The 16,728-nt window shown below is 37.0% G+C and overlaps 1 protein-coding gene across 1 annotated transcript in view; it reads right to left on the bottom strand.

The window, feature by feature from the left end:
• LOC111629087 (ATP-binding cassette sub-family G member 4-like) overlaps positions 1-16,728 on the bottom strand; it is a 62,182-nt gene that overhangs the window by 19,689 nt on the left and 25,765 nt on the right. Inside the window, exons 5-9 of the mRNA XM_023372948.1 lie at positions 13,916-14,039; positions 12,253-12,367; positions 12,060-12,163; positions 10,824-10,922; positions 2,208-2,376 (exon numbers count right to left, since the gene is read on the bottom strand). Of these exons, the coding sequence (XP_023228716.1) occupies positions 2,208-2,376; positions 10,824-10,922; positions 12,060-12,163; positions 12,253-12,367; positions 13,916-14,039 (611 nt within the window). The remainder of the gene's footprint in view (positions 1-2,207; positions 2,377-10,823; positions 10,923-12,059; positions 12,164-12,252; positions 12,368-13,915; positions 14,040-16,728) is intronic.

Here is a 16,728-nt window from a genome sequence, read left to right as displayed (position 1 = left end):
ATGCGTAACAGAAAAGATTTTTTAGATACCAAGAACGTAATTTAATTCTAATAAAGCAGATTAAGGTTTCATTTTGAACAAATAAATAAAATCTCCAGATTTAACGGTTGCCTCAAGCCCCTACTTCGATAACAAGAAACGAAGAGTAAGTGACAAGGAACATATGGAAACAAAGTGTTTGTTAATAATAGTTTCTGTTCCAATGCCTTTAAGAATCGAAAACCTGCAAGAAAGGAATGAGTTTCCGAGAACCGAGTTCTCAACCACGGGACAAGTAACGAATGATATTCGTTGGAAACAACGGGTCTGTTAGGAAATGCATACTGGTGGTTCGGTTGGTAGCGATAATGACGACATTAGTATTTTCTCGGTCACTATCTAGCACGCCCTCGAAGATCGGCGAGGGCTAGTAGCAGCCGGTTGATCACCAGAAAATTTACAGGCAACGTTTATGAATGACACCTGGTTTCAGTATTTCAACCTGTAAACATTTTCGAACAGACCGAATGAGAAATAAACACGGTACTGCCAATTTACCTCGTATTGTACGTAGTATCGAGTATTCGAAAACAAACTGAATGACATTGTCCGTAATCATAGAAACCGAATTAACGATTAATTAAAGCATTAAAAATTATAACATATGTTGCAATGAACGTCTAAAACCGACTAACTGATTAACAAAGACTTACAATGCATTTTCTAATTTGCTATCTGAAACTTTTCTGCTCTACGGATACGAAAAAAATCCTTTCGGGAAGGAAAAAGATCGTGAGTTCGTCAAGTCCACAAGGGGTGGTGAGAAATAAGACTACAGGCCCGATACTTGTCCCAAATATCCGAATTAAACCACTCAAAAATTTGTCTCGCATTCGAAACTGGAACCTTCACAAGTACTGCGTGGGTCCAGGCCGTCAAAAATTTGATTACGTAAGTTTGGGGTAGGGTCCTGCACCCAGGTGTGTTTTGTCGGACACACCGCCGATTTAGACAAAAAAACAAATAAAGGCGCGAGGTAAGAGTCACTCCGAAGTCCAGAAATAAGCTTATCAGGAGGATTAATGCGGAGTCAAGTACAAATAATAAGAGCTTATTATCGAAAAACAAAGTTCTCAACAAAGTTATAAAATCCGATTTTGGCTATTTCTATCCATAAAACAAGGGGGTACCTAACGGGGGGGGTCCAAACTGAGCGACTCACAACATACCAGGATAAGGTCTTCTCTTCTTTCTTCACTTTCTCTCCCTGTTCTTTTCTTCCTTTTTCTCTTCTTTCTCCTTCACTTGGTCCTTCACTAGGTCGGTTGTCTCTCGTCCGGTCAATCCCTGTCCGGCCAGTCTCTTAATCCTGTCTCACTCTGTTAATTTTCGTCACATTTTTATTTTATTCTTTGCTTTTGACCAATCATGCTTGTTCTGGAGGAAAGTGAAGTAATTTGTAAAATGTATAATTAGTCATCTAGTTGTCCTCCTCTTCTCTTGTCAATGAAGAATGATGTGCGTCCATGCGACATAGATAGCGTATCATCGGTCATATAACACCATCGAAAAAGGGTGAAACGACGGGCATCCCCCCTCATCTTTTCCTTCTCATGTTAATTAATTGATAAATCTTTTCTTCTAATTTGTTTCTCTAAATTATTTTAAATCGATATTACTGAAAATTTAGAAAGGGGGTCCGTAAAATCGGAAAAATAGGCGAAGTTCCTTTAAAACGTTGGTTGATAGATAAAGAATCTCGGTGTCACGTTTACATGCGTAACTTCGTGATCTGGTTCCAAAGGGCATCCTGTCTGATAGCTAACTGTTCTTTACACAACCAGACAGAGCAGAAAAAGATATAAAATACACAGAGTTTAAAATAAAATAAAATTTCTAACTGATTAATTAAAGCGGATACATTATTAGCAAAAACATTAAAATAAAGTGATTAAAGCTAAAATTATTCAGATAATGTAAAAATAACAATTCACAAATACACACACTATATATAGATAGATACAATAACAACAATTTTTGGAGGGGAAGTGGTGGGCCTCGCAGTACAGACACAAACTTTAGCACTATGCTAATAGTAATCTAGGGGCTCTATATCTACGTAATTGTTAAAACAAACGTTCACAAACGAATATAATAATTAACTAATCTACACATCCTCGTGTTAATAACTAAATTACACATTAATTAATAACAGAAACATCACTTACAGTTTAGCAATGTAGGTAATATTGCAGCAAACGTAACAATGATAATAGTCAATGCTAGAAAACCTAAATTGGCGGGTGCCTTGTCTGAACTATTTCCGCTTCCACGATAGACCATACCGATGAGCGAAGCGAGAAGAATTTCAGATACCAGATATAATAATATTGTTACCTGTAATAAATTACGTCCAATTAAAATTTTATGAAAACTTACTTAATATTTTAGTAAGAATTAAATACGCGCTTTAGTTAAAACTTTTCGGTACCGAATTTTGGTTAAAATAATTCCAGCGATAATTCCAGAAACCAGGCCCATGCGGTAGATTTTCTCAGTATGATGCAATACTTGGAAATACCGCCCTTTAAATACTACTTATGCCGCCTCTCTGTATCATAGCACGGCACGGTCCTGCCAGAACACAGTCCGAATGGCCATATTCTCTTTCAAACTATACAAATTCTCGCTAACATAATGAAAAGTTATTACTAAGTAAACTTTTATAATTAACATAAGAAATAAATGTGAAAATCTCCTAATCTTAGAAAACAGATATAAAGTTCATTCGAGTCAAAACGGAAAGGGATCAAGATAAACACACTGGTCCAACCTCCTCGTACTTCGTTCATTTGTTCCCAATATACACGATTCATAACAAAAATTTCAATAAAATGTAAAAAGCAACAAAATAGTTATTTGCCGCTCCTTTTAAATATAGGAATAGTGTAATTTTAATCGAAGGATCCGCGGGCTATGCCCTTCTGCATTTTATTACTGAATTACGACAGATAAGGCACGTGACTGTACAGTTGGAACCTCGCTTAACGAGCATAATTCGTTCCAGAATGTTACTCGAAAAGCGAAACAATTTTTCCCATATAAATTAATGTAAAATACGATAATCCGTTCCATGCCGAAAAAATACACAAATATTTTATTCAAAGAAAATCTAAAAATATAAAATTACTTGTCCCGACTGATTGATTCATCATCGCCCAGAGCAAACCGCTGAACCTAAAGAAGTGAAATTTGGTAAACAGTTAGGGTACGTCACGAAAACCCACACTAAGACGGGACTTTTCGAAATTTCCCTTGCGGGAGGAGAGAGAGAGGATTAATTAAGGCTTAACCCGAAGAACGGCTTCTACTGTACTTTTCCAAATGCGATTTTTTGTTTTCAACTACGTTTAGTCTTCATCGAGTACTTAAGTGTATTAAATTGATAACATTTTAGACATTGTTATAAATATTTTTATCTATTTCGATATTTTAACCAAATGTTCGAACCGTTTTAAATTCGAATTTGTTATTGCGTATCGGTTCGATTATAGAACGATTGTAAACGTTCCAGAAAATTGATCAAATTGAAAACAGTTCGTTTGATTCGCGGCAATTCTCGTCATTCTCGGCGGTAGGTGTGATATAACAATTACTATGATTGTTGAAACACTAAATATAAATGGTGTTTGCTTGCAAAATCCACGCTGGCCAAGTCGCGGGTAACAGCTAGTTATACAATATACGTTGCTAAGGAGCGTCAATCATCTTCATCTTTTCTTCTAGCGCGGAACGAAACAACCTGGAATGCGAATTCGATTTGCAGAAAACAAAAGATAATCGAAATACAGTAATTTCTAATATTTAATTATAGCCTTCACATAGCCCATGAATTTGGTATAACGTTCGGCACGTTCATTATATAAAGGGCTATGGCTATTGACGTTTATATGTAATATGTCTGAACACAAGTTTGGAAAAATGTGTAAGCGACACCAAGATGCTAGCGGAACGAGTGCTAAACACAGACTGATATAGCATGCGGACAATCCGGGACGTCCCCTCTTTTCGTCACTCGTTACGAGAAACGTCGCTCGTTAAGCGAGTCATTTTTACGATTTGCTTTGCTCGTTAAGCGAGTCATTTTTACGATTTGCTTTGCTCGTTAAGCGACGTTACACTGTATCTCCATCCCCCGCGGTTTCACAGCCAAAATTAATAGCATCAATGCACCTCAGACATAAGCTACTGTGCCAAATTTTGTAACCTAACCTTCATCCTCTTCTGAGATATTACACGAAATAGATGCCAACACACATGCACAGAATTTTTTGCCGTTATTTTTACTTTTCGGGTTTAGGGGATCTCAAAACCTGCATATTTGCAAAAAAAACTTAAGGGACCAAATTTAACACAATTTCAATATTTTCCCTCGTTATGTCTACACAATAACCGGGAAAGTAAGTGTATGAGAAATTTAACGGATGTAGAAAAGTGTCGTAGCGCAACTTACAGTGAATGTTCGTCTCAAATTGAAATACCACAAAATTTGGTATTCACTAAAGTTATGGTGACCGAAAATGTAGCCTAGTAAATAGGCGTCGTTATATCACGACACGAAGTGGGTTGTCATAAGTCGAAACAATTCAAGTCGGTCGATAAGCTTTCTCTATCGACAAATTACAAAGTTCATCGGACAGTAACCAGTGTAGACAGTGGTGCATTGTGTCGTTTTTGATCTATAATTGATCGTCTTTTGTCGGGATCTACACATCGTACGTTCGTGCCTTATATACCGATGTATTCAGCTCGTGTTCCAGTGTCGTATCGTGATTACAACGTGGTGAATGGTAAATTATTTCGGTAAAAGTTTACATTTAATACATGGGGGCGTTTTTTTCCTAATTTTGCTTTTTTAAGAAACTTCCCTAGTAGATGTGTTCAAAACAGAGAAATTTTGGGGGCAAAACGTATAATAAGAGTTATAAACGAAAATCGGTTGGATTACTTACTGACTACGCATGGTGGAAGCCACCATTGTTTAACCCTGATTACGTGGCAAAGTAGCGCATTGAAGGCAGACGCTTACAAACCGTGTCACGTGACTTGGCGTCTACATCACTAAATCACGTGACATCGCGAAGCATCTCGATAGAATTGGCGATTAGAAATGCAAATTTTTTATTTTTTGCGGGCCCGAGGACGCACGTTTTAACCTAACCTAACCTACTCTAGTAAATTACCAATAATTTGGTAATTTAATAGGTTAGGTTATGTTCCAGAAGTGCAGCCATGATGGTCCACATATTAACCAAAAAATAGTATAATTTGAGACCACGTGCTTCGCAACAAAGAATTTGTGCATTTGTTGGCTGTATATGAAATTCTAATTTGATGAAATCTAAATCTTTAAACTATGTGCAGTATAAAGTTTCAATCATAAAAGATTTTTGTTTCTAAGTACTCTAACTTTCTCTTTATCGTAATTCTCTCCGATTCTTCTATCCTTAATGTATTAAGATTGATTTGACATCCGTTCATCACGCAATATCTAGCAATACTCGAATTTGTCCATGCCATGTAAGTGGATGGCTCTTTACATTCGCAATCAAATCTGCATATAACGCTTGCCTTTTTAAATAAATCGTTTGGTTTACCCTATTGCATTGTTGGCGCGCTCGCTTTATATAATAGTTGTTCTACTCTATTTTTGGTCCTGGATCAATACTATATTATATTGAAAAAAATATTTTCTTTATTTGTTCTGTATATAAGTTACAGTATTTTTCCGAATGTCAGGTTCTCCAATTTTGCTATCCTGTTTCTTTTTTCTTTTATGTTTCAATCTTGTCATCCACTTATTTAGTATACGTTTCTTGTATCCATTTAGGAAAAACATCTTAATTATCTTTTAGTTTTTCCTCTTGTTTTTAGTATCTGTAGTTGTAGTAATTTTATGAATATATCCCTCAAACGTACAGTGTTTCTCTTTTTGTACGCATTTAGGGACTTCTGATTTATTATTTATCACCTTTGGCACCGCGCACGGTTTTACGTATTTTTCCAACATCAACGATCCCAACACATTCTTACTTATTAAAACTAAGTATAAAAGTTTCCTCTCCTCCTTCTTTACCTCCAATTTCAAATCATCGTCAATGTTATTTACGTAATTCACAATATTTTTAAATATATTATCATCATCGTAAAGGAGAAAACAATCATTTAAGTACAGTACCTCCTATAAAATCTTGTAAAAGAGGGTGCCATCTATATTATTTATTTTTTCATCGTTCTTAGTTCGAGTAATTTTCGGGCTATAGTCGACCACATTCAATTGTCTGTAAAACTTTTCTTTAAATTTGGAATAATTGCTGGAACCAACAACGAACTCTTCGTTCGTTGTTGGTTCCAGCATATAAGGGTAATTGAAAGTTGGTGCCTAGAAATTACAGATGTATTTCTTTGTTGCGTTGCACTTCAAACATTTTTTGTACAGTTTTGTATTATAGATTAATAAGATGGTTGAATATGAGAGATAGGCTACTCTGTCAGAGAATCGGGCTGGTTTTCCTGACAGTTGATAATATCTTCATTTTGCCTACGATTATATCTAAGGCATTAAGGAGGAATCGGCGTAAGGTACACGCATTTTTTGTAGATTTTGCATCAGCATTCGATGCGATTGACAGGAATTATTATGGAAGAAATTATTAAATTACGGACTAAGTTTTAAGTTTGTATCCCTGCTTGTAGAGTTAATTTGTGGTTCGAATGTTAGTACGAAATGGTAGAGTCGCTGTTCCCAACTACTGTTCTTTCAGAATTCTGAATTGTTATTGTGGAAATGCATAGGGCTGGCAAATCTGTTTATTCAAATCATTTGGTGCTCGATCCTGTTGGTTCAGAAATTACTACGGGTAGGAGATATAAAGTAGCGAGAATCAACTCATGGAACAGATTCAATTCTGTTATCAATTCTTTAACAAATATTTCTATTTCAATTGATCGAAAGAAAAATACAATTCTGTAGATCTGGGATGTTTAGATGGATTACTTCTTTTCTGCGTGTGTGATAACATCAACGAGCGTCTGAACACTTAAGGAACCAAATGGAAGAAATTTCCTGTTGTTGCAGTATGTAAACAGGCTTACAGACACATTTTTAGGTGTAGAATTCGTTAAAGTTGTCACCTATTATTAAACTCGACGATGGGTGCATTTCTTTCTAATTACGTTTCGTGTCTGCTTTAATATATTTTGCCTAATTCTTCTACTGTATAATATTCTAGCGCATCATTAATGGTAGCGGATATTGAATTGTAATACGGTTTCCGAGTGGAAAAAGTAAAGCGAATACAGCCAATACAAACGTAAACAACTTTTCGCCGAAACTCCGAGCGCCCTCTGTAGGAAGTGGTGCTTCCGAATAGACGTTGCGCCTATTTACAGACTAAACTTGTTAAGGGCCCGGCGCCGGGAAACTGGGACACTCGTCCGGCCCTAACGGATGTGCCGACTAGCGCTAAAAAATAATGAAGCCGAAAATTAAGTCAGTAGCGGCCTTTACACCTACCGTTCATTCTTAAACGCACGATTGAGTGGGCAATTCCTGCGCGCGTGTAGAAACGGGAGTGGAATCGTGATCCGTAAGAACGTGATGTGAAAAAATACAATACGTTCTTACTCGCGCGCTTTCCCCCGTTCAGAAATATAAGTAGTAGTTAATAGCAAAAATAGAAATAGCCGTAAACAAAGCGCCGTTGTTCAGTGAAAGAATAAAGGCGCTGTCAGCCTGGTTTTTCATATTTTTGTTGATATTTTTCTTACTTTTGACAGGCCGCGAGCGAGGATGATCTTTATTCCAATTTCTAAAAGCGGTGAAAGTTCTTTCGTCGGGCAAGGAGAATCGGCCTCGGTCACTTCCGCAAGTAGACGGGTACGTGTAAATAAGAGAACGATTGACCGACAAGACTCGCGCGCAACTTTCGCCTTCGCACGGACTACTTTCGTATAAAAAATACGTAGGTGAGGACGCTTTCTTGCGCGCATCTACGTATAAAGCCGCTAACAAGTATGGCTGTCTTTCCCGAGAAAAATTCCTTTATTTGAAATATAGAAATGACAATTTTACACAACTTAAAGCAAAAAGCTAATGAATAAAAAATTAATAACTAAAAACCAGAAACAGTTTCTACACATTTCTTAAATTTATAAAAAATGCTTTTTGTGTTATTGTGAGATTCTGAATATTTTAAGTTAAATTATTTTAAAAATTAACAGAAAATCATTTAAAAGCTAAATATAATACAGTATTTCGATATTTTTATCAAAGCTAAAAATCAAAGAGAACAAGGAACAAATGTTTCCCGAGAGAGATCTTTATCTCCCGTGCTCAACCAAAAAGATTCATCGCGATACTCTGTCAGATGAACTTAATTCTTAGCATCCATTGGAGGAGAAAAAGAGCATAAAAGAGGGATCCTCACACATCATCCTGTCCTCCGTAATGTAAACTTAGTGCCGTACTTCTTGGGAAAGAACTTCCACCCAAAGTGCAGAATTGTTATCAATCACATTATAAATGAGGTAATATATTAGATTTGTAAACTCTCATATCTCTCATACTAGGGACAGGATAGTTAAGATAGATTTAAGTTTGGAATAGTCCGTTTGTAAACTGCTTTTATTTTATTTTTGTATTATTAAATGTTGTTATAACGCGGTGCTAACTTTTCGGTAACGACCCCCGCCTTAAGCCCTTATCCCGAGTTAACTCGGGCACGTTCCATAGCGTTACAAACAAAGGGTTTTTTTGGACCCCCTGAAAAAAAAACATTTATTTTTCGGATGTTTTTTGTCTCCAAATTTTTTTTTAAATTTTTTTCCTGCGCGAAAAGATTTTATCGCGATTTTAATGAACCTTTAATGACGCATAATTTAGCACTTAATTGTTTTTTATGGGATTTTTTTAATCAAATTTTATTCACTGTTCTAAAGTTGTAGTGCACGGATTTTACTTCGGTAAAGTTATTTAAAGCTACTTTCTGATGTCAAAAACGACCTCCAATAGTTTTTTAATTTTTTAATTAATATATTTTATTATATATACGTTTAATTAAGTCGGGGGTCGGAAATCGCAATAAAAAACGTAATTTTTTAAAAATATTTAAAAATATACGGCCAGCTAGTATTCACCCTACTTTAAACCCTTCTCCTCCCGAGACGTCTATGAGAATGTCCGGGAAATCCAACACCAGCTGTTCTCGAGGTCATCCAACTGTAAACACAATGACTCATCGGTGTCAAATTTCGCAGAAAGGCGAGACAATGGAAAATAAAGTTTGAAGCTTTCTCTTCAAAATTAACGCATTTCTTTCGTTTTTCTCAGTTTTAAGTAATTTTTATGTTTAATTACATTAATATTAAAAACTGTTATGTAGCGAAGGAGTTAATGAATTTACAGCCATATAGGCAGAAACTCGCTTCTTCTCCTCAGCATTAAGACTCGCACTAAAAGTCATAATTCAACGCCAACAGTTTTATAGTTTTACTTTATTTTAAATTAAACCTATGTTAAATATAACCGAACAGCTTCCCCCAACTGAAAATCCAATCTGTTTCCAGCTTTTAATATCAGTTCAGTAACTTACTTAAACAGGATTCAACAAAATAGGAACTTGGGCTGCATAAATAACAAATATAAATAGCCTTATCCGAGAGCTGAGGAGATTTATTTTTAATCTCTGCACTCAATCGAAAAATTGGCTCGGTCGTTGCCGAATGGTTCCGCGGACCCACAAGATATTCTGAGTTGGTTTGTTTACCGCAACGCGACACGTGGGCGATCTGCCGAGGAACCTGAACCAAACGTAAATAAACCCCAGAAAACTCACCACGTTCAATGGTTATATCTACTCGGCCACCTGTAGGCTCCGCAAGACACAAATTAATGGCATGGCTTCAAATGGATTCGCCGTTAGTCTAGGACAGTGATGGGCAAACTTTTTAAAGAGCGGGCCAAAGGAAAAGAAGAAAACTTCAGGCAGACCAATATAATTGTAACCTAGCGCTGCATCTGAAAATCCAGGTGGCGCTATAAAAACATGTGCAGGCCGTCCACCATATTTCTTTTTCTCTCTTTCGGCAACGCTACACACCACGAGTGGATGTTCTGTACCGAAGCATGCTTGTAATCGATCGAGCTTTTACTCAATAAGTGTAAAACAAAATTTTGTACATGATTGTAAATAAACATTCATGGTGAGATATAAAGCTTCGGTTATTTTATGTAATCAACGAACACTCAAGTTAAGTGGTGCATCAACCACCACAGCCTGTATTCTTTTTTACTCGTCAGATTAGAAATAATGTCGCGCGGGCCGGATAGAACATTTCAGGGGGCCGCATCTGGCCCGCGGGCCGTAGTTTGCCCATCACTGGTCTAGGACTTTCGCTTCTCATTTTCAATTAAAACTTCCGTAAAGTGATACTTAGAATAAATTTGTAAACAACAGAAAATGTAGAACTTTACATTCGACTCGGCTAATTAGTAGCGTATAATTCTCTTATAGGTCTGGTAGGCCCCATCAGTTCCCGAGGCTCCTTATTTTTTGCCGTTTCACTGAAATATTCCAATTACCGGTATTCGGCCTCCGTTCGCACTGGCCGATTTATACTGTACTTTTTATCAGTTTTGTAATCGTCTATCAATACATTCGTTCTCTTACGTATGTTAATTAAATAAACACTTATATCAATTTAAGATTAAGACAAAATATACTTTTCGTAGTATTTATTTAAGTTGTATTTTAAAAAAAATGAAAATGAAAAAGTTATATTACCGGATTACAAGTAGAAATAAAAATCCTTCTTAACAAAACCAGGAACTGATTGAAAAAGCTGGTGGGATACGTCGTACGTTTCAATTGCATGCAAGAAATCTGTAAAAGAATAATGGATTAATGTTTTAACATTTTAAATTTAGTTAATTACGTCTGAGTTTATCGTTTAGACTATTAAGGTCGAGTAACTTAACAGTGTGAATAAGTATCTTCTAAGTAATTTCAAACTTAAGTAAACAAGAGCAATTTTGTGCGTTTTCCCCATTTAACACAAAAAGAACAAGAAGCAATCAAGTATTAGAAGATAAATACATATTTATAAAAATTCTTATAAGTGAAAAGTACAGCAATATATTCAATATATATCAAAGAATAACAACAGAAGTCAAGTACAGAAAAAAATAATGATGAAAATGTAGTTCCTAAGGTCATACATAAATTTATGAAACGAAACATAACATCCATCGCGATTTCTGTGTCAGTCATCCACGAAGTGGAGACGACCCTTCGGTCAAGCGGTGCGGAAGCAATAGGGAACGTTTCGCGCATTATCACAATAGTCAACCTTCAAACATCAGAACTACATAAAGCAGTGACTATCGGACTCAAATAACACACCATTAAATTTACACTCGGCGTATGGACACGACACAACATATAAAAAGCATAGACATCATTAAGCAATCGTGGGCTCGAAAGGCACCATTAAGCACCATTTAGACAATAAAATCACATACATTATAGACATATCCATTCTAAACACTCGCGATGTACTGTACAAAACACGCACTGAAAAAATCAGCAAGTACACAGAAAACAAGGCATCTAATGAGGATGGATAAGATGCTTATTGTACCTGTCGTTCTCTCCTCTACAGGTGTCATACCACACACACTACACAAAAGGCTAGGAAGATTTCAGTTGAATAGAATATAAACACATACGTTACACAACAATATTAAATACATAGGAAATTCCCAAATACAGATACACACGCTGACACACTTATTTAATTATTGTCTTGTTTCGGTTGCTCTGCCTTGACTCTGGTCCGGTGTAGTACACAGCCACCGGTATCAATCGAGTATAATCCACTACTACTGTATAACAATAATAATAATAACATATTTTGTACTCGACATTCAAAGAAATTTGCGAGTATAAAAATATTCAAATCAGTTAGCTATTTTTCAATAAATTACAAATTTCCTATATATTTTTTAATAATAGCCTTACCTTTTGGCAATCGCCTAACGTTTGAAATTCTGTATTCCAATAATCGTTTTGTTTCGATAGCAAAACGTTTCTTCCCGGAAGCACATTATTAGCTATGTCCAGCGCTGTACAAAAATACGTACACATTTATTGTAATTTTTACGATTTTAGGGCTCTTTTTTTCGGAAATTAAATTACTACGACGACTACTTACCGTAATCGGCAGGATTGTGATATTGAGGGCATTCCAAGCCACAAGAACTCAAATAAGATGTAAATATTTTTCTAGATCCCGAGTAGATACATTTTCCTTCCGATAGCACATGAATCTGCAATTGAAATTAGAAGCTGTAATTAAAATTTCCTGTATTTTTTCATATTGCAGTCGTTTTCCTGCAGATATTTACAGCGCCAACGTGGAAGACGGTTACAAAAAAACAGGTTCAGATTTTATTTCTTTTTATACTTAATAACCCGATGCAAAAAAGCGAAAACACGCGGACAGGCGTGCCTAAAGTAAAATAGATTTGTAGGAGAAAAATAGACAGCGATTTCGGAACAAACCCATTTTCCTACAGGACGAGGCGAAAGACCGTAATCCCTCTCTCCTAACTTTCCGTGTGCCGGATCAGTAATTCGGTGAGAGCCTCTATCTTTCGATGAAGGCGACGTCTCGAAAGCCGCTCACAATTTAATATTGATAATTGTGAGATCACGGTGAAGGTATCGTACACTACCTTCTAGTCGTCGGGACGTTAAGAGCCGCTCACTCTCGTCTAAGGGTGGCATAAAATAAGAATGTCGCCCGAATCTGTCGATACGTTCGACTGTCGGGACTGACACCAGTTACGGAAGGATATCGCGCCCTAACACGCGAAATGTTACGATCTAATAATAAATATTACGGAGGGCTAGTTCTGTCGAGCGGGAGTAGTCGTGGGTAAGTCCGACTCGAAGCGGTGAATGGTCCAAACATAGCAAATACCAGTAAATAGAATCGATAAGTAAACGTAACAATTAACGTTTAATAGATAAAAGAAATATACTACTGTATATACATTGTTTCAAATCGAATATAAGTTAGTATAATCGAACTGAATTCTAAATACGTCTCTATTCTTAGATATATTATTATGCCAAGCGTATACCTCTGATCTCGAATGAGAATGTAACAATTTCTATCCTATCCTGGCGCGAGAGAGAGAGTTTACGAGTATAATATAAATGATACTATCTTACGATGTAAGTCGGTCAGTATACTGTCTTCGGAGGATTCGGGAGATAGAGGACAAGATACGTGGAAAAGAGCTTAGGGCAGCCGATTGCCTTCTATGGCATGTTCGACTTCTCGTCAACCGACTCGAATGGTGGGAAAGCTACCCTTTTATCGGGTTCTCTGACCAATGGCATAAACTGATCCGCGGTTACAACGGGATGAGCGACGACGCGTAGAGAGTGGTCAGAATTAACGATAAAATCCTACGAGAAAGGAAGACGATTTTCCTTTTCTCGAAAAACTTCCCTTTTCGTGAACAATATGTAAGAAATAATATATTTTCTTACGCTAAATTAACTATAAAATTTTGATTCTCACATAATTGAGCTGCAATTTGACTATATTAACTGTATAAAAACTTGCGGTTTGGACCGGAAATCGAAATATTTGCCGTGAAAAGAAGTTAGATAGATGACCGGCACGACTCTACTGCTAACGGGAATAGTGTGATGTACAGGGGCGAGACAGTACTAAGAACATCCAGAACACTGACGAAAACTTGCAGCCCGGCATTGTGATCGTGTCGCGATAAAGGATGAAAAATTATTTATAGCCGAAAAATATGAATTAATTTAATCAAATGGTAAAAAAGAAGTCTTACGTTGTGAAATAGATCGAAGATGGTAGAATTCGGTTGGTGAATGGAGCAGATGACGGTTTTACCCTCGCTTGCCAGTTTTAGCAGAAGGTCGATGCATTGGTAGGCTAAAGTGCTGTCTAGTCCACTAGATAAGGAAAAACTTGTGTCAACGCAAATCCTACGAAACATCTTTAAGCTTTAATAAAACATAATTGATTTATTAAAAGATATAATCAAAGACGCTCATCTTACAATACTTAATAGTTTTGATTTGAATCAAAGCCAGCTCGAATTTCTTATCTAAATTATTCCTTTTTATTTAATTGTGAACAGATTTGTGAGAAATGTCGCGTAAAGATTTGAATAGCGAATAGTCCGGTTAGTTCCAGCGCAGCACCGAGGAATTGAGGTGGGTTTCAATTCCTTAGGCGACAATTCAAATGACTTGTGTCGACGTTCAAAGTACGTGAGGATCAAACGGGATATAGGTTGCTTTAAATAAAACGAAAGTTACGTCACGTCAGAAGTAAACTACAAACAACGAAATCGTACACACGTCGGTCAATTGCTTATCTAAGCCCGACAGCTAAGATGTTTTCGTCGTGTTGAAACAATAATTTGTAATTAGAAAGACTAATGAGAAAAAACTTCCCTGGAAGAGTCGGTCCTCGAATAACCTCGTAATGATTTTGGTAACGATTCGAGGATACAATGAAAAAGAAAGACGAAAGTACTGTCCACTAACAAGGGTTTGCAGGAGGTCTCCCAGGAAAAAGTGCTTGAAAAATTTCAGTCGTGTGAATAGGAAGAGTCTCGTTCGACACCCGATAAGAAAAACAAGCGACAAGTGACGAACTCTCACGAGAAAACAGAGCGTCTTTACTTGCTCAAAGTCTGTCACTCTTATTCCACATGCCGAATTGGAGGTGATTTTTGCAGCTGATTCCTAATGTGTCTCGGGAGCCCTCTACGTTAGGTTCTACTCCCGACACCAACGTTAATAACAGCTTTGTTGAGGATATTCTCGATATCATTAACAAACTAGATGTCGTACGCTCTTGTTTTCCTTCGATTAACGGTCAAATCATTCAGGATAAACGATTTCAAGCTCGTGATGCAGCTATAAATGTATGCTTCCACCAACCAGCTTCTTGTGGTGGTGCTGGATCTCGAGAACGAGTCAGTCACTCGCAGAATAGACCAGCCACCTATGCCGAGTTAGCCAAAGATCTACACAGTAATGGCAGGAACACCAAGTTTATTACGCTAACACTATGTGAGAGAGAGTAATAAACACAAGTGCATATAATACTTTCTACAAAAACAGAAACCGATCAACCTAAACTTGTGTCTGAGAAATTTAGTGCATCCTTCATTTCCATATTCGTCTGTAGTTAGAAGTCTGACTCGAAGAATTAACATCAAACAAATCTCTCCATAGTGGTAATATTTGTTTCAGACTCAGAACAGAAGCGGATACGAATTAGTTTAAGCTAGAAATAACACGTAGTGAGGGTATATCTAAACGAACTAAAATTGCTGACTCACACCAAAGACGTACTAGAATTATTATGTTCAATGTTCCCAACGAGATCGTCGATTCGACCCTATACACCACCAAAACTCTGTTGTAAATGAAGTTGTTAGTTGAGAGAAATTCTGTAGTAATATTTTCATCTCCAACTCAATAACTCCTCTCAAAGGCCCAAGTGTTTGTATCTGTTAGGAATGTGGCGTCTCCTGCCGCGATTCCCAACAGATACAAAGCTCAAGTGATTTGAAACAAGGTGTGAATAGGCCTCAGCCAATTCATTCTCTGGATCTACCTCAAAAATAGATAATTTTACAATAAATACCTTACCTCATCCAGCAAGCCCTCTGTCCATCATAATTCCGTTTTAGGCTCCTCTAAATAAATTTCCAACATAGTAAACTGATTATTTAACAAATCAACATCATATACTGTTCATTCGAAAACCCTACACGATTTGGAATAAAATTGATGTATGAAGTACAAAGTCATTTCACACCTTGGTATTAGTTTCCTATTAATACGGGTTATACCGTTGCCAACAAACACTTTGACATTATCTATGGTGGTAAAGTAAGAATTTACTTTACCACCATTAATGCCCAGGCCTCCATTTTATCGCCTGCTTCTACTGCTCACTATTAAAAAACACCCATCTCTGAATTCTCTACAGACCATCCATCATCTCTGATAATCTGATTATTTGCGAAGATTTAATGCAAAACCTCCAGTACTGTTTATCAGAAAACCCATGGACTACGCTCTCGCTTTCCTTCTACCTTCTCGGGTAAGGATTCTTCTCGCTTCCCGGAAGAAGGAAGGGGAAATGGCTAGATAAAGAGGAAAATTAAATGCGTCTACATCTACGTGCGGCTGACGGTCTGTAACGGTCATCCAGGAAAACAGATAACTTTTCCCCACTCTTCGAATCACCTACCGACAAAAACAAAAAGTAGAAAAATAGTTTCCAAATTACCAAAGGAAGGCGGGTAAAAGTCACTTCCACTCCCGCCAATAATCCAACTTTTCCAAATTAGAATCTGAAACGTCTGTTTAGTACTTGAACAAAACACGTTTATGCTCAATCGGCCGTTTCCCGAAACGGGAACGTGTAAAATGCCAACTCCCACCGTTAAAATAAACGTTTGCATCGGATGAAAATATCGGTAAATAGCCTACTGGATAGATGGGCGGCAACAGAAGCAACTGGCCGACGACTTACTCTTATCTGGTACTTATTCTCTCGTCCGTCGGTAGCAACATTCCGCCTTTACTTCGACCTTTTCTTTCTAATTTTACCTCA

The sequence above is a fragment of the Centruroides sculpturatus genome, unplaced genomic scaffold, assembly GCF_000671375.1.
Source record: "Centruroides sculpturatus isolate CEXI.00-Female unplaced genomic scaffold, Cexi_2.0 scaffold411, whole genome shotgun sequence".
NCBI lineage: Eukaryota > Metazoa > Arthropoda > Arachnida > Scorpiones > Buthidae > Centruroides > Centruroides sculpturatus.
Note: the sequence above shows the minus strand (reverse complement) of the source record. Positions and strands in the feature narration are given on the sequence as shown.